The following is a 20644-nucleotide window of genomic DNA, read 5'->3' on the forward strand; positions in this document are numbered from 1 at the left end:
AAGAAAAAGTGGGACTGGTTCTGAACTCAGCAGGAGCCAGGTGCTACTTAGCAGAAAGATAAAAAGTTGACAGAATCCTAGTCTCTCTTGCTCTTGTGGAAGCAGCAGCTGCTGAGCTCCTTCATGTACTCAGCATACAGCTATTACAAAAAAAATAATAGTAATGGGCACAGGGATGATCAATAGGAAAACATTCAGTGATGATACACAAACTGTGTATCCTGCTATGCTAAGCACTCCTTAAAGATAAGTTTTTGTCTTGCAAAGCTAGAAGCCAGTTCCACCAACAAGGTTCAAAGGTGGTGTTTTGGTTTTTTTTTTTATTTATCTTTTTAATGTTTTTTTAAATCAATAAATAAAATACTTTCAAAAACTTTGGGTACTACACTCACTACCCAACACTGTATATACAAAAGCAGACATATAAAAAAACACAGCAGTTGCTGTGCCTTCTTGGATCACCGAGTCCAGTCACCAATACTAAAGGCACTACGGCATTTAATGCCTCTCACTTAACACAGTAAGCTTCAAGAGCAAAGAGCAGTTAGGCTGTCCCTAGTACCTCTCACAAAAAGATCACTAGATAAACAGTATCTGATTTCTAGCCTAAATCTGTATCCCAGACAGTTAATTCTTCTGCAGACATTGCCTTCAGCATTGGGAAAACCTGCCTCTCTTCTCAGCCCTTTCTCAGATATCCGTGTTCCCTGTGTATATATGTGCACAGGCAGAGAGGCGACAATCACGCTCCACTCCTTGGTACCCTGTCAGAAGAAAAGGTGCCTGTACTCCCTATTCACCCTTCTTGAACATAAGTGACCAAAACACTGTGGAATCTGTGTCAAGACTGTAAAAAAACATAAAGACAACAATCATCCTTCTCAGTTATGTGGATGACCATCACAATTGCTCTAAGAACCTTAATCTCCTGTTTGTGCCTGATAGTCCTAGAAAGTGCAATGTGTAGAGGGTATATTCAAGTTACAGGAATTTTATGTCCCTCCTTTTGAACAACATAAATTTGGAAAATAAGTTATTGAATTACACTGGATCCATCACATCAGGTTCCACTGTCTTGTAGATTTTGCTCAGAAAGACTTCTACCTTATCTTCACCCAAGTGGCAGACATCCAGGATGCAGACAACATGTTTGCCATCTAGATCCATCGCTGCTTTTACAATTTCATCTAGAAGTGAAGAAAAGGTATTTCAATAGAAGTGCAGGAAAAAAAAGGTATACTGAATTGCCCCTGTTTTCCATGCAGATCAACCTGCTTTCAGTGAAAAGCCTTAAAAGCCTACTGGGATTTATTTGATTCCATTTTGGTAGAATTTTACTAGTAAATTCAATCCCAAGAAGTGACAGTATCAGAACACAGAGACAGAAAAGCTGAAATACATATTAGAATAGAATTAACCAGGGTGGAAAAGACCTTTGAGATCATTGAGTCCAACCTATCATCCAACACTATCTAATCAACTAAACCATGGCACCAAGCACCCCATCCAGTCTCTTCCTAAACACCTCCACCAGTGATGGTGACTCCACTACCTCCCTGGGCAGCCCATTCCAATGGCCAATCACTCTTTCTCTAAAGAGCTTCTTCCTAACATCCAGCCTAAACCTCCCCTGGTGCAGCTTGAGACTGTGTCCTCTTGTTCTGGTGCTGGTTGCCTGTAGCCACCGGGCTTCAGGTAGTTGTAGAGAGCAATAAGGTCTCCCCTGAGACTCCTCTTCTCCAGGCTAAGCAACCCCAGCTCCTTCAGCTTCTCCTCACAGGGCTTGTGCTCCAAACCCCTCCCCAGCTTTGTTGCCCTTCTATGGACACGTTCCAGCATCTCAACATCTTTCCTAAACTGAGGGGCCCAGAACTGGCCACAGTACTCAAGGTATGGCCTAACCAGTGCAGTGTACAGGGGGAGAATGACCTCCCTGCTCCTGCTGGCCACACTTTCCTGATACAGGCCAGGATGCCATTGGCCCTCTTGGCTGCCTGGGCACACTGTGGACTCATGTTCAGCCTACTATCCACCAGTATCCCCAGGTCCCTTTCTGCCTGGCCGCTCTCCAGCCACTCTGATCCCAGCCTGTAGCTCTGCATGGGGTTGTTGTGGCCAATGTGCAGAACCTGGCACTTGGATGTGTTACATCTCATGCCCTCGGACTCTGCTCGTGAGTGATTCTCAGATTTCATAGTAGTATTCAAGGAAAAGCAAAGATGGATTTCAACAAAGTCAGGTGTGTCTAAACATGCAGGAAAACTCAATGCTTACATATATTGCACTTCGCAGGAGGATACACATTACTAGTGTTCACCACATTTCTTGTGAGGTGCTAGTAAATAGAAGCATAATCTGAAGGAAAATAATTCAGTATCAGGCAAACACTGCAGTTTATAGGCACTGCAGGTTGCATTACAGCAGCTCTTCAGAGTGACACCAGTGAAAGGGACTGACCGATTGACAGTTACTTCACTCTGCTTCTCAGCAGATCAAGCCACACATTCCGAGTTCTATATCAGTCTGATTCTGCATCAACCTCTAAATATTGCCTAGGTCGCTTAGGAGTTCCTGGTTTGGATATTAAAATACTATCCTCAGAGTATGAGAACAGCTGTACTAAAAGAAATGCCTTCAAGGTTCAGTATTACATTTACTAACGATGGCCACAGAGAGTTCATGTACCTTTCACAATGTCAAACCTACATCAGAGATTTCTACAGAAGACTACCTCTTGCCCTGAACGATGGAACAAGAAATGACGAGTGAAAGCCAGTCTCACCTGCAAGTGGAAACACACCACAAAGCTTTCCATTGTTAGTGGCCTTCTGCTGACATGCAGAGACGTGACTCATACAAGAGAGCAATGTATCATTTTCGGTGTCATCTAGCTGAAATAAGTGAGGATCTTCAGGACAGAAGAGTGGAAGGAATGCAACATCTATTGCAACATCATGGTTTATACCTTTGGAAAAATAAATAGCAGAAAACTTCACCTTCATCCCATTAGCAATGTCATGAACCATTTCTTCTTTTTAAAACACAATCTATTGCAGGCTGAACACTGACTCTAATTTCATTGTTCTTTGTCCACTAATTAATAACTAATGACTAAAAAGACACTTCTATGTACACATGTGTATATTTATACATGAGCACATTCAAATTGATATGCTGTTACAGCATATGACGATTTAAGGCTAGCAATGCCATTAGCTCACTAATTCTAAACCAACATTGGAAGCCATTTCCCACTCCTTAACTTCATTGCTGCTACAAGGGAAGAAAAATTAATGTTACAGCCTGTGTACATATGCAGTCTGTGGGGCAGTATCTGTGCTACTTTTGTCTTAAATATTATGTTGTAAATCCCAGAGTTCTAATGACTGACATTCAAACATCATCTCTCTGCAAATCTCCCTCAGCACAAAATGGAAGCTTTTAAATGATGGGAACTTAACATTAGCATCATTAAGCTAGGCAATTTTCTTCTCCTTTTAATGGGAAAACAAAATCCAACAGATTAATACTCCACAGTAAGACTAACAGGTGTGTAAGTTGATGTATATATTTTAAGAAATAAAGATCAATCAACTGATGTTTTGTGCTAACCAGAAGCAGCAGGGAGCCCTTCGTGAGTATGGCTAAAACACAGTCCTTAATTTCCTAGCATAGCAGGAAGGCACTTTAGGAGGAACAGCATTAAAAAAAACTACTCAATGAGAATAAAGCTCAAAAGAAGAATTTACAGTTGTCCTGTTCCCCTGAAGGACACTAACTTATTTCTGAGGAATGCGAGTCCAGCAGCAAAGCCAGCTGACAATCAAGAGCCATTGATTAATTTCACTGGTGATATCAGACTGGTTGAATTAATGAACAGGACCTACCTTTAACTGTAACAGTCAGTATCTTAAGGACTCTACACATTCTTCAAATGATACAGATAAACCTATACACAAAACTGCAGTTCTATGAAATCACAGAATTGTCAGGGTTGGAAGGGACCTCAAGGGTCATCTAGTTTCAATCCCCTGCCATGGACAGGGACACATCACACTTAGATCAGGCCAAGCTACCAAATACTTACCCAGAACTGTCACTTCATAATACCCAAGGCCACCAGCACTTCTAAACTCATTAATATTTTTCTCTGTTTCTTTTGGCTGGTGCACTGCTGCATGAAGGTTGTACTGCTGCACAAGCAAGTCCTTGTGCTTGTAATCGAATTTACGTGGGACGCTTTCTGGGAAGATTTTGCTGTGATGCAAATACTTCATTAACTTGTCTTTCACTTGTGTCCACAGGTCACTTTGCCACGAATCACAAGTTCTTCCAGTCTCTTCAGCTTCAGGTGTATCAGTCATTCCTTCTTGGTCTATTAGAAACACAGAAAATATTTAGTTGCTTTTATGCCCCTTGAATCTTATCCCTTCTCTGGTAGATGAGAAATAGTTTACATTATAGAAATAGCTAACATTTTGATTATGAAGATGTGGCAGAATGTTCAAAACGTACAACAGAATTCAAGTAGGGTTGGAACATGCATAAACTGGTAAGCTTTGAGGATAGACATGTCATAAAAAGATGTATTTCACCCATTGCAGACCTTCATCGTGGCTTGCTTTTGGTTCAATTCACAGCCAGAAACCAGAAGAACAAGTTTAAAATGGGTACAAGTGGAGGTAAACTTTTTGGATCCCTTGCACAGTATTTCTGTGCTTACATTGAAGGCTATGCCACATTAAAATTTCCTGCTATACAGTTGATGATAGCTCCATTCTTCTTTCCTACTACATCACTTGAGGACTGTTAATGGTAAAAGCTTATACAACCATCCCTTCCAATTCTGAAGGCAAGTGCTAAATCCCACCTTCTGCCTAGCAGAAATCTCATTTCAAAACATCCCCAGTGTAGCCTTGCATCTCCTCATCAAGTAGCCTTATCCACCCCAACATATCTCTACCAGCATATGCTTTGCTTTGCTTCTTTTTTTAGTGTCATAATTGCTATGATGGAGTATCAGGATGTTCCAAAATGAAGAACCCAGAACATACACAAAATTGATACGACAAATGGAAGAACATTCAGCAAGGAAAGAAAGAGTCTTGCTGCATTCAATTAGACAACAAAGGACAGTGAATTTAAAAACTGACATTAATGCTGGAATTGAAAGTGTGCTCTGGATTGCATAAAGCAAGATTTTCCTAAAAATAGTGGAGTTCTTCATTTAATGTAAAGGGGGATATGAAAGCTGCTACACAAAGCAGCATGTTTTCCTCACCATTTTACTTGAGAATTACAGTACTCTCTACAAGGATGAAGATTTAATAAGGCAAATAAAGTACATAAAAATGTCAAAATGCAAGAAGTGAGATAAAAAACCCCTTTCTCTTGCTAAAATTTGAGTCATGAGTTGATTTTTCTCCCTGAATACAGCATTGTTGCTGTAACTTGTGTGTCCTACTTTTACACTCATCATTAACTTAGCCTACACAGATGTGTAATTAGGACAGTGCAGTAGAATCAGCCACCACTGGTTGCTTGAACAGTGAGATGCTGAAATCTCTAACAATTTGACTGCACTTTAGCAGAAAAACAAAGCAAATGTTTCAACTGCTCTAGCTACAGAGAGCATCTCAGCAGTAAAGTTTGTATGAAAATGGCTATGGCAAACACATGACTTCTTACAAAAACAACTGATAGGAACTCTATTTTGCATTCAGTTAGCAGAAGGACTTTAAAACAATCCCAACAAAGTACTGCAGAATTGCAGGATACAGCAGATGTTTCTTCCCTGTAAAGAAATGGAAGTTAATTTGATCATCAGCCTACACTACTCTAAAGTTTTTCTTGCTACACTTTTGTTAGTAAACTGAGCCAGTGCAGTTCTGCTTTACAGTTACATTTCCTGTTACCCTAAAGCACAGGCTGCAGTATTTCACTCCTACTTGCCACCTGAGATATTTCACTAACTTATGAAAATACCTAAACTAAGTATTATTAATGGCTTGTATGTTTCATCCACTTCCTCCCCACACCTTGTATTTGTCTTTGTCATTAGGTACATAGCTTTGGGGCTACCTTCGTGGAGAGAGAGAGAGAATTTTATCACGTGCAGATCACAAAGGCAAGGAATCTGCCAACAGAAAACTTGAGGTCTTATACTACTAAGTGCTTCTGAGGTACAAAATTAACTTAAAACTTGTATAAAAAAAAAAAATCACTGTGAATTTATTCTCCATACTGGAAAACAGCCTGACAGTGTCCTTCCACCATCCTCTAGAACACATCAGGGACATGACTGAATAGAATGACATTAGCAATACAGAATCACAGAAAACACCTGGTTGGATGAGACCTCAAAGATCATCCAGTCCAACCCTCAACCCAGCACTACACTGCTGTAGTGGCTCCCTTGAGGTTGATGCAGACAGGTGTACAAAAGAGCTGTCTGGACAAACAAGGGTTATCTTTGCTGCCTGTTTTGGACCTGCAGAGAAAAAGCAGGCTTAAACCTCCCAAGGTTAATGTAACAACTAACTGGAACGTACCTGTGAAGCTGCCTGATACAGCCTGTTTGCTTTTATCTTGCACAAAATCTTCCTGTTGAAATTCATCCAAGCTATAAAAAGAAAGTTAGAGAACACATATATTTTAAAACTATTTAAACTGAAATGTTATGCAGCAAAAGTTCAAACCTTGACAGATTTCTAGTGACAAATGACACAAGCTCAAATGTGTGAGCACTAATACCTGATTTCATAGTGGACAACCTGTAATAAGCTACTACACTCACTAAATGAGTCTTCAAGAGTTTCAAGACAGGATGAATCCATTTCTTTACTAAGGAGACAGGAAAGTATTTTACACTCCAAAACTAGCGTTTGTTGCCATCTACTGGGCACCTACTGGAAGTAGCATGTATGACACTAAAAGCTGAACCCTGCAGATGGCCAAGAGGTTTGAAATGCCATTCTGAAGACCAGCTGCACAGCATGCTGCTGCACTTCCCTATCTGCACCCTTCGGCGGCCAAAATCAAAGCATCAACGGAGCCACATCACCACGCCAGAATCCCAAATGACAGAGAAATTCCAAATGGACGCTTTCCTTTGCACATGCTACCCTCTTGTAACAATCACTGCAGTCAAGCAAGATAGGTATTTGTCACACTATTATTTTTTAGCAACAAAATTCTGCATTAATGGTAAGCAACTATTCTCTATATTGTGCAGAAGAAAAATGCAACAGGTACTCTGAAGCCACAGCATGGTAAATTAAGCTCTATGGCCCATTTATTCTGTTCTTTGCTCCACTCTTATTATAAACTCACTGTTGTGTCTGAATAAATTTCAGGAAAAGACTATCTTGATTACCTTACATCACAAACAACTAAGACATAGGCAAGACTTTGTAAAGGTATCATTACAATTCCAGACTAGTAAAGCAGTTGCCAATAAAAGATTTCAACTGCAAATACACAATATACAGCCAGTGAGAAAAAGGCTGTTTAGAAGGACATTCTGTGTATCACTCATAAGGATTTAGAGAGTTTAATTTTTCCCCATTTCATAGCCCTTAAGGATATATCTTGAACAGCTGTCACAATCTCCAACTCTAGGCACAAAAGAATACTCACTTCAGCAGCACAAACTGTGCAGCAATTGAGGTTTTACCCACCTAACTCTGTAAATACAAAGAGCTGCCACGCAGAGAACTTTCAAACGCCATGACCCTACACACCTCCCATCGCACACCCGAGTGTCTGAGCAGAGCTGTGTGGAAAGTGTTGGTAAATGACAACTGGTAGGTGCTTCTATGTGACTCTCTAGTACAAAGTACTTTTCAAATGTTGAGCTCCAGGGCAGCTTCAGAAAGGGGCAAGATGACAGATCAAAGTTTATGCAGAAATCACAGAACTGTCAGAGTTGGAAGGGACCTCAAAAGATCATCTAGTTCAACCCCACTGCCACGGGCAGGGACACCTCACACTAGACCAGGCTGCTCAGAGCCCCAACCAGACTAGCCTTAAATCTAAGTACAGAGTCTGTCAAGAAAAAGACTAAAATAAACCTCTACTGATTAAAACCAAAACAACTTTATAAATGCAATCACGTGCAGAAAAGCTGCACCAAATATTTGATGCAAAATAAGTACTTCCAAATACATCTCTACTGCTGGTATTTTATCAATGCACTTCAGCAAGAGCTGACATTCTGCTCCTTCTAAGCAGCAGAAGAGAAAACAAAGCAATTTTAAGGTATGTCAGGATACCTTTCTAGTTTGTTTGCAATTTGAAGAACTCAGTACAACTGCACAGCTAATTACAGAAATACACAAGTTACCTTTTAATTATATAGAGTGAACAGCTTTCCATAATCCAACACAGACTTTCTCCTCCTTTAGTTCGGGTTTTAGCATTAATGGCATAGAGCAGACATACAGGTAGCGAGGAGAGTAGGAGATTGAGAGAAGCAGAGAACAGAATAAACAACCCTTTTTGCTTTACTTTCGAGAAATGAGGAGAAAAAAATATTCTTCCCACCATCCACCCTCTAGAAAAAATGGGACATTTCTCAACGAGCCAAAGAAAACTCCAGACCTTCCTATGGATTTGTGCCACAAGTCTGCAAAATCCTGCCCCATCTGCAGAGATGTGACCTTAAAGCCAGGTGTCACACTTCTAATGAACAGGCTACAGAGCCAGGCAACCATTTCCCCTAGAAAATGCAGCACCTACCAAGAGGATCAGAGGAAACAAGTCACAGGAACTTGAAGGAGCCTCTTTTATCCCACAGAAAGCTTTTGCAAATTAGCTTCCAACAGGCACACTTCTAGAGCAGTACTCCTGGCTGAATGGTTAACAACTTGTCATCAGCTCAATCAACCCTGTTGCTGCTTTATGTCCCTAGCTCCCTTGTTTCGGGAGAAGGAAAGAAGGGACAAAAGCAAACTAAGGTGGCAACAGAGGGGTATAAGTACTCATGACACAGGCCCAAATCACCCTTGCCAAACCCCCAATCATTCAAAATTACTGACATCGAAGTGTTCAAACATCCAAGTTACCTGCACTGTGCTTGGAACAAAGGACAAGAATTTATGGCCCTTAAACAAAATGTACAAAGAAAAGTAGCTTTTAACCCTGGACTAGCAAATACCAACACTCACTCAGTTCTCTTCACAATTTTCCATTTGCAGTTATTTCAATAGGTTCCAGACTTGTCAGGAAATTCCTAATACTTCTTTGGATCCAAAGTGAGTTCAACAAAAACTGAGTGTTGAAGGAGCAAAGTAGCTTCTCAGGGATAACTATATTTATAACCCTGCAGCATCAAGGACAACATATAGCTCAACCACCCCTAGCAGATCCATTAATGCTATTACATTGTTCACTCTGATTGCTAATTAAGCACCCCATCCTCCTACCTTTAACTTTCCTACTTAAACTGTATAATCTCTCTGAAACTGAGACTACACTACTCTGCTTACCAGGACAGACCCCTGTTAACTAAGTAGCACTAGCAGCATTAACAAACGATTTTAATAACACACTCAAAATTATGTTTTAGAGTAAAATAATCCAATGTGTGTGCACTAGAATTGTTGCTGAGGAAATGAACAGAAAATATTAAACTCTGCCCTGATCTGTTCTTTCATTTCACTTCCATAAAGACTTGTGAGCTGTGAAGTTTCACTTCAAATATCTTTCTTTCATCGTTGCAACTATTTAATATAATTAAACTTCATGTGACTTACCCAATTTTTCTTCTTGCAGCCCGTGTGAAATAGGGGTAAGATGATTTGCTTCCCCTTAAAGTAGGAAATTCACCATTAGTTTACAGTATTTATTGAAGTAGAAATACACAAAGCCAAGAACATGCATGGTTTTCTTTTCAGACAGAACTAACCTAAGACACTAAAATGCACCCATTTTACAAGAACTCCACTAACAAGTTTGCTGTAACATTGCCACAACAGCATTTCTACTCACCAGAGTTTTCTTAGTCTTAGGTTTTTATCCAATCCCAGTTAGATTCCACCTCATTTTCCCCTCAAAATATTCTACTTACCCACCCTCTTCCCACATTATCACTTCTGGATGTAAAAAGTTGAGAAGAAAGACAGACATACCATATCACAGAGCACATGAAGTCCACTACATTTGTGTCAATGTATACACCAGCTTTGTAAGTCTAAGTATGGATGCATTACATTTTGCACAAATGCTGCAACAAACTGCAACCTTCCACAAGCAGATATTTTACTCTTGAATCTAACAGAATTGTATCAGACAAATTACTTTGTCTATTCCATTTCCTTATATCGTAGTGATGTTCTTGGTCTATGCCTGACTAAATGTAATGCAATTTCATGAGGCCCCAGCACAAGCAGAGCCATACTACTACAGGTTGTTTCAAGCCTTTAGGCTAGCACATGCCCGCTAGCTACTTGCCTTTCTGACAGGAAGTTACAGCTACATGCAGTACTTTCAATTAACCAGAAAGAAAAGAAAATGAGGGGAAAAAAAAATGAAGCATGTCTGAAATTAAGGGGCAAGTATACCAGATCCAGAATTCTTCAGTAAAGCAATCTTTTTAACACTATGCTGTTGCTTGTTCCCATGTGCTATGCCACTAAACTGTATAGAAGTATTAACTACTTTTATTTCAAATCTGTGAGATTAACAACAAAGTAGCATAAACATTAATCAGAAGAGAGCAGTGCAAGCCAGGCACCTGCTTTAAACAATCTTTTGTTAGCCTGAAGAGTAAACTTGTCATCACCTGATGCTAGGAAAAGCACCTGACTGCCTTCTAAAGGTTAAACTATCTCTGCTTTTAAAGCTTTCCTACATATTTTCTATGGCCTGGGCTCTGAAATAATATCTGTGAACACTTTTTAGAAGATCCACTACATGCCTATGAAGAGAGCTTACTGTTCTGCATCTTTATTTGACCTGCGTGGTGTCTTTCTCTTGACGGGACTCTTTTTTGGCCGTAGAGCTCGGTGCTGCTTCTTCCCAGGAGAGCACTGTGGCTCCTGAGAAGACTCAGCTTCTTTATTTTGAAGGTTGGTGTTTTTCCCCTTGTGAAAACTCTCTTCTTCGGCTGCAGCAGCACTTTCAAGAGACTGAGAAGCATCTTTCTGCAACAACAGTTAATTGTCAAAGAATTTCAAAGCATTTAAAGCTATTGCTTCCAACTCAAAAGCCTACACATTTTCAAGTAACTTTTAAAGGAACACAGCCACTTGCCCTACCTTCTGAAAGGCACATTGTATCTAGCAGAAATTATCTTCCAATCACATTAATAAGATAATTTCCATCTAGAAAGTGACAGTGAGCATGTTACAGTGGTTGCCTCTCCCCCATTCTAATTTATACTAGGTTACCCAGTCAGCTGAACTAGTACCTTTTAAGCAGGTAGTTTTAGGGAGGACTGCCATTACCACTTTCAGAAAAGCACTGAATCTTGTTTTTCAAAAGGTTATGAATTCCAGAAATCTTGCACTCAAAATAGCAAATTAAGTCAACCAATAGTTAACATAACTAGTTTCTGAACTCAAAGGCAAAAATTCTCCATTCTAATTACAACCATAGTTGCCTAAGTGCTAGAGCACTAATACTCAAACACTGTACCTCATCCACTTTCCCTCCTGTGGCTTTTTCAGCTGCATGGCTACAGCTGATGTATCTTATGGCACTAATTATTCCCTGAACAGCAATGCGCTTGTGCTCTCTGTAGTGCAGGTCTTCAATCTCTTTCCCAGTGTCACCTATAGCTTTCAAAACCAATTCAACTGCAAAAAAAAGAAAGAAATTTCCATAAAAACTTTTAAAAGAAGCATAGTATCCAAATGTCTGAACACAACACTCAACAGGGAACATTACTAAATTACTGGACGCAGTACTCCTGGTGAGACCTCACCTGGAGTACTGCATCCAGTTCTGGAGCCCCTATTACAAGAGGGATATGGACGTGCTGGAACGTGTCCAGAGAAGGGCCATGAGGATGATCAGAGGGCTGCAGCACCTCTCCTGTGAGCACAGACTGAAAGAGCTGGGGCTGTTCAGTCTGGAGAAAAGAAGGCTCTGAAGTGACCTTATTGTGGCCTTCCAGTATCTGAAGGGGGCCTACAAGAAGGCTGGGGAGGGACTTCTTAGGATATCAGGTACTGATAGGACAAGGGGGAATGGAATGAAGCTGGAGGTGGGGAGATTCAGACTGGACATGAGGAGGAAGTTCTTCACCGTGAGAGTGGTGAAGCCCTGGAATGGGTTGTCCAGGGAGGTGGATGAGGCCCCATCCCTGGAGGTGTTTAAGACCAGGCTGGATGAGGCTCTGGCCAACCTGATCTAGTGTGGGGTGTCCCTGCCCATGGCAGGGGGGTTGGAACTAGATGATCCTCGTGGTTCCTTCCAACCCTGACTGATTCTATGATTCTAAATATTAAATTGATTTTGAAAAAAAATCTACTTTGGCAAAATGTTATATTTTTTTTTTCCACATTAAAAAAAAAAAAATATTTAAACAAACCTTTTTTTAGCTTTCTGTCACCATTTCTGTTTCAGGTGAGATTGCTAATTCACTGGATTCTTCACTATAACAGTTACAGTGAAGAATTCCGCTAATTCCTGTTTGACTGGAGTAAAACTTCTTTGCAGCGCTGTAGCTCATGCAAGCTGCTGCAGTTCTCCCACAGCTGATGGTGCCATGATAGTTTCTGTATGATGAGGATTTAGCTTATGATACATTTAGTCATAAAAGGAAATTTTTCTTAAATGACATTACAAAATTGAGTCATCACCAGTAACAACTGTGTTGCTTTCTAACAAACGCATGGGGTGAGACTGAGCTAAAGAAAAGGCTACAAACCATGACATTTGAAGGTACAAACCAAGATATTTGACAGCATGATACCTTTGTTGTTTTTGCAGTACTTTGAAAAGTTATTTGGAGGTCGTGGAAAAGGATAATAGCCACCAATGACAGCTTTCTTCATTTGATCAGCTTCAATTTGTGTTTTAGTCCACCGAATAAAGCTTTTCACTTTGGCATCCTTGGTGTATGGCTGGCCCTTGTGCCACCCTTTGAAACCAAAAATAAGCAGGCATCAAAACTAAAGGAAGTTACTGTCCTGCCTGTGACATGCTGACTGATGGTATCTAGTGTACAGTATCACAGGACCAGAAAAAGCCCTCTAATTGCAGACAGGAGTACTGATAGGTGACCATCTGGAAGGAATACTCCCTCAGAGTGGTGCAGCACATTCCTTCACAAACACGATAGTCTGCATAAGGCCCTCACACTGAGAAAGAGGAAATATAATAGCTCTTAAACATTTAGTGAAGAAGTTGTTTAGGTAACATTAATTTAGGATGATTATACCATTGTTATTTGTTTGTAATATGGAAATTTAAGTCAGAAAAGCTGTGCAAGTGACTTTTCATGTTTTTAAGGAAGTGGTAAACTGCATTGTTGCATTATCAAAGGATTAAAATGGTCACAAAGAATTAGTAAACATATGACTTAACCTAGTAAAACTTAGGTACTTTTCATAGGGTACATCCATTAATGCCTCACGAGAATGCATTTTATCTTTCTGTGATGGCATTTCACTATTAAATCAAAGTTATGTCTGACAGAGAAGCTAATACTGTGGACCCTTCCCAAAGAGATGAGAACAAAATAAAATGAAACCAAATTTCAGTTACCTGAAATGAAAATTTGACTTTCATTGGAAGTTGTAAGGTAAGTTCTGCTGGCAGGATTCTCAGTGTGGTCCCGTACCACTCTCATCTGGGTACACACCAAATATGTCACTGGAGAAAAAAAAACAAACCTTCAGGTTTTTTTTCCCTGATGTTTTGTTGCTTTCAGAATGTCAAGACTGACAGATTAATGTTATTAAGCACTCTAAACAAGACATCTTAGTTCTTTCCCCTACAAATGCTTCAAGTACTGACCGACCCCCTGCTTTAAGTTACAGTGTGTAGCTGTAATTCAATTTTCCATTTCACAACTGTGCAAAGACATTTCAGCTTACATATTAGGGCTAAAAGATGAGATTCTTCATCAGGGAGGGTAGCAACGAAACAAATAGTAAAAATATGGATATTACATGGCTGTGCTTCTTAAGGATAAAAAGCATAAACTCATGGAAAGCACAAGAAATCATGGTATGCCACTGCAATGCTTTGAAACAGAGTAAAATTAACTCTCTTGTTAATATTTCAGTTAATTACTGGGATGTCAGTCTTTGCCATTTGCCCAGAACACTTAAGATAAATGCAGTTATGGTCTTGCAGCTGTGCAGCTGGTCCTGCATCACATGATACAAAAAAATGTACATGACACCAACCACTATTAACGGAAGGATGAGTGTTTGGAGGAGAGGAGAGAAAGAACATAAGAAAAAATTTAAACTCTCTTTCAAATCCTTAATAAAGGAGTCCCCAGTTTGAAATTGTATCACTCTTAGCTCACACACAATAACTAACATAGCTGGGCAAAAACTGCTATTTGGCCAAGAAATATTTATTCAAAGAAATAAGGGTCTTCTACTTCCACCTCTCCCTTCCTCCAATACTCTTAAATTATTCCTGTCTATTAAAAAAAATGTTTATTTACAGGACTAAAGGAGTAACAGATTTCACCAGCTGCCTTATTTCCCTCTGACGCAAGAAATGTTGCCTCAGGTGCTTCGCTTAAGTTTCTGTTTGAAATTAATGAGTTGGGATGAGCCCCAGGGCCAGCTGCTCATCTATTTGTTTAGTCTCAGTGGCAGATTGCTATAGGACAAGGCTTCCAAATACTTCAACTGATCTCTTTTAAATTGTAAAGATGTTTAAATTTTCATTTCTGATCAGCTATGCTCTGATTGAGGAGACAAACCAGGGCAAGTTATTACTCAGTGGCAAGCACATTCATCACCTGACATTAAAGGCCAACTAGAAAAACCCTATAAATAATTATTAGTAAATATTATAGAGAGATGAATACTTGGGTGAATACGCTCAAATACATCTGGTTGAGAAGTTGCAAATAACTCCAGTATGAACGGTTGGTTTGAGGTCCCATCGATGGCATGTGCCCAGCGATAGAGCCAGAAGTCTTCACCATGCTCTGCATGAACAAATATTGAGAGCACTGCATCAGCACTTATTCAGGAAGTTTAAAACTGTTTGATAAATTCTGAAAGGCATATTTATAGAAAAACCTCTCTTTCTTGCTCTCTCTGCCCTTCCCACAAACGTCACCAGACCAATAACATCACAGGAATGATTGTTTGGCAAGTCATCCAGCTCTGACCTAAAACCAAAACAGAAAAATGTGAGTACTTGTTCATGACACAGCAGAAAGCTTTCTCAGCAACTTCTTAAAAAGCATTTCCAATTCACATTCAATGTCAGGTAGTGAAATTGAAGCTCTAACCAACAAACTTCTATTTTACCTTGTGATAAAACGATATTTAACTTCAGGTAATCCCCACTCTGGTTTAACCATTTCTTCTGGAATAATACTTATTTTAGTAGGAGGGTCTCGAACGTTGAGGCTGATTTCTGCCAAATAAGAAACAAAAAAAAAAAGCACAACCAAATAATATTTAAGGCAAGGATACAAACTAAAGAAAAACCTTTTAAAAAAAAGCCACACAAACCAAACCAGGGTAAAGTTTCTCAAATCAAGTGTTCTGGTTTTGGCTCACTGCCTGTGAAATTATGAATCAGTTCCTCTGACTTCATGCTTTCATCAAAATAAAGTAAGGAATTCAGGTACAGCATTCAACAAGGCAAGTTTACAGTCTGAGCAAAGTTAAGCTTTCCAATTCCCTACTTGAGCTGATTAACCTGATCCAGCCAGATAGTTTTAAACCCACCAACACATAATACAACAATAGTAATTAGGTATGAAGTACTTTCTACACTAGCTTCATTCTCAAATGTCATCAAGATCTAATACTGACTTGCAGACAAGGAAGTAAAACAGAAGACAGAACTACCAGATGGGAACGCCCATATCTGATACCAGTTCAGAAAGTTATTAGTATGATAAACACCACAGCCATGGGGGGAAAAAAAAAAATCAAAAGGCCTTCTCATGTCTGTTATATAGCACCTGAAAACTTTAATTTATTAAGCAGAGTGTGTAGATGCCGAGTAAAAAACATGGTGGAACATCAGGGGAAGCAAGGGATTACACAACCAGATTAAAAAAAATAGAGGAGGAATGATTTCATCATCTAGAGTTGCTACTCTATTGTCTTTCTTCTACCAAGACAAATCTTGCTGGTATGAAAAAGATTCTGACAGTTTCTACAAGACAGTAATTGAAGTAATTAAACAGGTCCAAATAATGTATACAGTTGCTTAGATAATTATACCTGGCCCCTCACCCTAGCAGGGCAACATTAGGAAGATGTTACCCTGGAAAACAGAGCCTCTACTGAAGGATTTTCTTTTGGATGCTGCTTTCTAGAAATGTATTTGGAGGACTCTCATGGTTTTGCACACTGTTTTAAGACAGTCCCTCCAGAGAGAAATTCTGAAAACAATACTTTCCCATGCATCAAAACTGTTTATCAACTGTTTCTCCCTTCTGAGATTTGAAGAATGTCCTCTACTCAGGTCTGGACTTACACCCTGGGATGATCCAGGAGCTAAGGTCAGTTTATCCTATTTGAAACAGCAGTTTTCATCAGTACCACGTAAATTCAGTGATCTGTGCAACGCACACGTTGCCTAGCAGTGGAATTCAAGGTGTTGGTACTAACTATTTATGTTCCAGAGGTTTTTAGGTTATGAAACAGAACCTCTTAGCATGTCATGCAATGGTGCAGCTACAAACAGAAGCAAGCAATGCAGAACTCCTCAGAAATCTAGTAACATGCCAGAAGCATAGTGCCTTGCAAGAACACTTAGAAAACCCTTTTCCCTTGTGGCCTTGTTAACCCTCTAGATACATTTAACAACATCTACAGGTGAATGGCTGTAATGAAAACACAGACAAGTTGGGGTTTGATGGAATTCCAAACTGTTAACCAGGAGAAGCACATTCAAATTCAGTACCAGAGGTCTGTCTTTATGACCTCAATGCTTGAAAGGAGGAGCTAGATTTTTATTTTTCAAATGCAGGTTTTATGTACTTGTGGCAGTAAGCTTGATACAATCTAAATATAAACAGGGAACAGTTAACAACTTGGATGCTAAGACACCTTTCAAAGCTAATATTTAAGGATATACACCTTATCTATTAGTCTCAGCAATGGATCACTATTTTATTTCTATGAAGCTTTTTACAGCTGTATCTCACTGAATCAAAACAGGGTTCTGCAATACTTAACCAATTGTAGTAAATCTCTTCATCTGTGAATCCCCTGGGGTTGGCTGTGTTTTATATGGGTAACTGGTTTTGATAGCATACTGTTCAAGAAGGAGCACCATGCCAACCTTCAGACTGTTGTACCATTCAGGACATAATGAATTCCACAAAACCACTGACATCATGCCTGAACCATCAGCAACTTCAAAGTAAGCCTAAAGGGAAAAAAGAGACAGAATACATTATTATCATTCTGGTTTGTATTTAGTTTGGATAATGCATCAGATACTTCACTTATGTAGTTGCTCTGATGATTACAAATGGATAGTGAATATGTTCCAAAACTTGAATATTAGAGTTGAAGAAATCTCCAATTTCCACAAAATAATTCTTCCACTACTACCCTAGCCCAAATTCTTATATTTCCAGTGCTCAGTTATGGCAGGTGATGACAGCTTCATTCTATGGTTTTAAGAAGAACTTGGTGGAATATCATACACATGAAAAAATACTGAAAAGATTCTTCTTTTTATAAAGGAAAAACCTGTATTTTAAAATGCTGTTTAAAATACACACAAAGGAAAACCATATTTTGGAAGTTGAGATGTGAAAGGACCATATGCTACACATTCTTGGCAAAACCAAGATACAAGTCTTGCAAACAAACAAAGTTAACAATGCAGAAAACAACCTACATTGCAGACTTTTCACTAAAGTTTTTCTCATGACAAAGATGTTTGCCTTTATTTTTTTAGGATGAGTGAACTTTGAATCTCTAATTAAGCAGATCACTGAGCAGTGGAAAAGGTTTTAAAATACTCTTTTAATGGTTTCAGCTCAACTGAACTATAGCATCTTAAACACGTCTGAAGTCTGCACATACAATCATGAAATTCACCATTTCCTACTACAAAAGGACTCAGCATTTTGGTAAAGCAGCTACAACACATCTGAACTTTATGTGCCTACTCCTTGGGAATAATGATTTCCAAATATCCTACAGCTATTTGTTTGAGTGTTAACCTGCATACCCATCCCGCTTTACCTGATAAGGCATATCCATTTTTTTCTCTGGTTTCCCGTAGTACCTTAGTCTAGACTTGTGCAGGACTCTCACAAGAAGTGGAGGGAAGTGAAGCCTGCTTCTCCAGATCATTTCCAGCTGACCAAGTGAAGTCACCCTGGAGACTAAGGTTAAAGGGGGGGGGGGGGGGGGGGGAGGGGAAGAGGGGGAAATACCAAAGAGGCTCATTAAAATTGAACATTTCAGTTTTCAGGAGTGAAGTGCACAAGCCAGAACGTCACACATTTTCTTAATGTTTCTAACACTTAACAAGGCTCATTTGCTGATACAATTGACCATGAAATGCTGTTGTGACCTAGCTGCATACAGCAGAGTTTTAATTGAGAGAGCTGACATATTTAAAGTGACACAAAAATCCTGTCAGATGAGCATAAGAGATACTACAAAAGACACAGGCATCAACACATGCAGAACTCCTCTTCATACCTCCCTCCTCACAAGGCTTCACGGACATGCTTTTTTTGGGTGGCACCTCCTAGGTTTGAGCACACAGTCTGAAGACTAGCCAGGAGACTGCTGCTGGAACGGATGCTTCCAACACCTCAGAAGACTGGGTGCAAGCATTGCAGCTACATATTTTCTGTAGACATTTCATAAAGTTTACAAAGCTCTCTCAAGTAACGTGAACTGAACGTGAAAGAGTTGGGGTTGTGCAGCCTGCAGAAGAGAAGGCTCCAGGACATCTTATTGTGGCCCTTGGATACATAAAGGGGACCTATAACATAATTTGGACAATCATTTAGCAAGACCTGTTACAGCAGGGCAAGAAGTGAAGGTTTTAAACTGAAAAAGGGTAGATTTAGACTAGATGAAAGGATAATTTTTTTCATGATGAGGGTGGTGAACACTGGCATAGGCTGCCCAGAGAGGTGGTAGATGCCCATCTGTGGAAACATTCAAGGCCAGACAGGGGTCTATGTAACCTGATCTAGTTGAAGATGTTCCTGTTCATTGCAGGGTGTTGGACTTGCTGACTTTAAAAGGTCCCTTCCAACCCCAAACACTGTATGGCTCTGTAATAAGTGGGTACCTACAGCATATTCGTATTGGTACCTAAAAGAACCAGATCACTTCTGACCAGGGAGCTCGGCCCAGCTGCACAAGCAACGTCACAACCACACACTTTCATCTTTGTGGACATGTCCAGACAGCTTCAGCTGCGCAGACCTCCCTCGTGCTCTCTGGGCCACTTTCCCCCTACACCCCCCTTCATCTACAGCCACCTCCTCTCCGCTTACCGTCGGCGTCCACCTGCTCCTGGGGCCTGTCCGCCACCCACACATCTCCGTAGGGATCCTCGTTGTTCCACAGCGGCAGGTAGTGCTTCTTCTCCCCGCGGAGGGGCGGCAGGCGGTGGCGGAGCGGGCCGGCGGCGGGCGGCCCGGCATCCCCGGCCAGCTGCAGCCCCTCCAGGCAGACGAAGCCGTAGTTCAGACGCTTCTCATCGTACAGGTAGGAACAGCGCGTGAGGCGCAGGCGCGCGCCGGCCCGCAGGTGCGCGCGCTGCACCAGGCCGTTGAGGTGCGGCGACAGGTAGCAGCGCTCCTGGTAGACGCCGTCCGCCAGTGTCACGTCGTACCAGTACTGGGCGGCGGCGGGCGGCGAGGCCTCGGCTAGGTACCGCTCCACCGCCACTACCGTGACCAGCGGCGGCTCCGCGGGGGCCACGCTCAGCTGGGAGGATTCCCGCACCTCTTCGAAGAGCTCTTGGAGCCGGGAGATGCCGCCGCTCTCCGGCTTCGCCGCCCCCCGCCTCTCCTCTGCGCTAACGTCGCGTTCCAGATTAGGGTCCTGCATGACAGCTTCCTTGCGGCCCCTCCCCCGAGGGTGAAAGCCGGGGCCGGGGCCGCTGCTGGGGCGGGGGAGGGCGGCGGGATACAGCGGCCTGGGCCTCCAGCGATCACGGGCCCAACTGGGACACAGCCATGGCGCGCAGGGGGCGGGGCTGGCGCGCGCGCGTTCGCCGCCTTCCATTCAAAGCTGCCAACGAGAGCGCGGAGAGAGGAGAGCGGGCTCGGCTGGGCGGGAAGCGGAGGGAGGAGCAGCCGGCAATAGACAGCTGGCTAGCGGCCGGGAAGTAGCGGGCGGTTCGTGGCGCTAGGCGTGCTGTTCCCTGCTGGCTGTGCTCTGCTTCCTCCGGTGGCCCTGGTGTTGCTCGGGCGTTCGGAACCGAGCCTGGGGGCTACGTCTCGCAAGTGCTGTTTGTATTGCTCCTGTGCTCGGCCGCTGCCGTCTCCCGG

The 20644-nt window shown here is 41.4% G+C and overlaps 1 protein-coding gene across 1 annotated transcript; it reads right to left on the bottom strand.

Moving 5' to 3' along the window:
- Window positions 1-309: 309 nt before the first annotated feature.
- RADX (RPA1 related single stranded DNA binding protein, X-linked) lies at window positions 310-20378 on the bottom strand. Its single transcript, XM_054169798.1, has 15 exons — window positions 19643-20378; window positions 18366-18508; window positions 17343-17535; window positions 15453-15561; window positions 15219-15310; window positions 15002-15124; window positions 13714-13821; window positions 12920-13087; window positions 11638-11798; window positions 10936-11144; window positions 9756-9809; window positions 6552-6622; window positions 4088-4375; window positions 2783-2965; window positions 310-1187 (listed from the first exon to the last, which is right to left on the bottom strand). Exons 1-15 carry the CDS (start codon window positions 20376-20378, stop codon window positions 1042-1044), a joined length of 2784 nt encoding a protein of 927 aa, XP_054025773.1. The 3' UTR covers window positions 310-1041.
- Between the last annotated feature and the right edge of the window lie 266 nt (window positions 20379-20644).

Source organism: Dryobates pubescens, chromosome 18, assembly GCF_014839835.1.
Source record: "Dryobates pubescens isolate bDryPub1 chromosome 18, bDryPub1.pri, whole genome shotgun sequence".
In the NCBI taxonomy this organism is placed as follows: Eukaryota; Metazoa; Chordata; class Aves; order Piciformes; family Picidae; genus Dryobates; species Dryobates pubescens.

Excerpts from the sequence above, each read along its gene's own strand:
- RADX (XM_054169798.1), bottom strand. The coding sequence starts at position 20,378 with ATGGAAGGCGGCGAACGCGCGCGCGCCAGCCCCGCCCCCTGCGCGCCA. Across the intron at positions 17,536-18,365 it reads AAATGGATATGCCTTATCAG|GCTTACTTTGAAGTTGCTGA; the intron begins GTAAAGCGGGAT and ends TTTTCCCTTTAG. Across the intron at positions 15,562-17,342 it reads GAAGAGATTTACTACAATTG|AAATCAGCCTCAACGTTCGA; the intron begins GTTAAGTATTGC and ends CTTATTTGGCAG.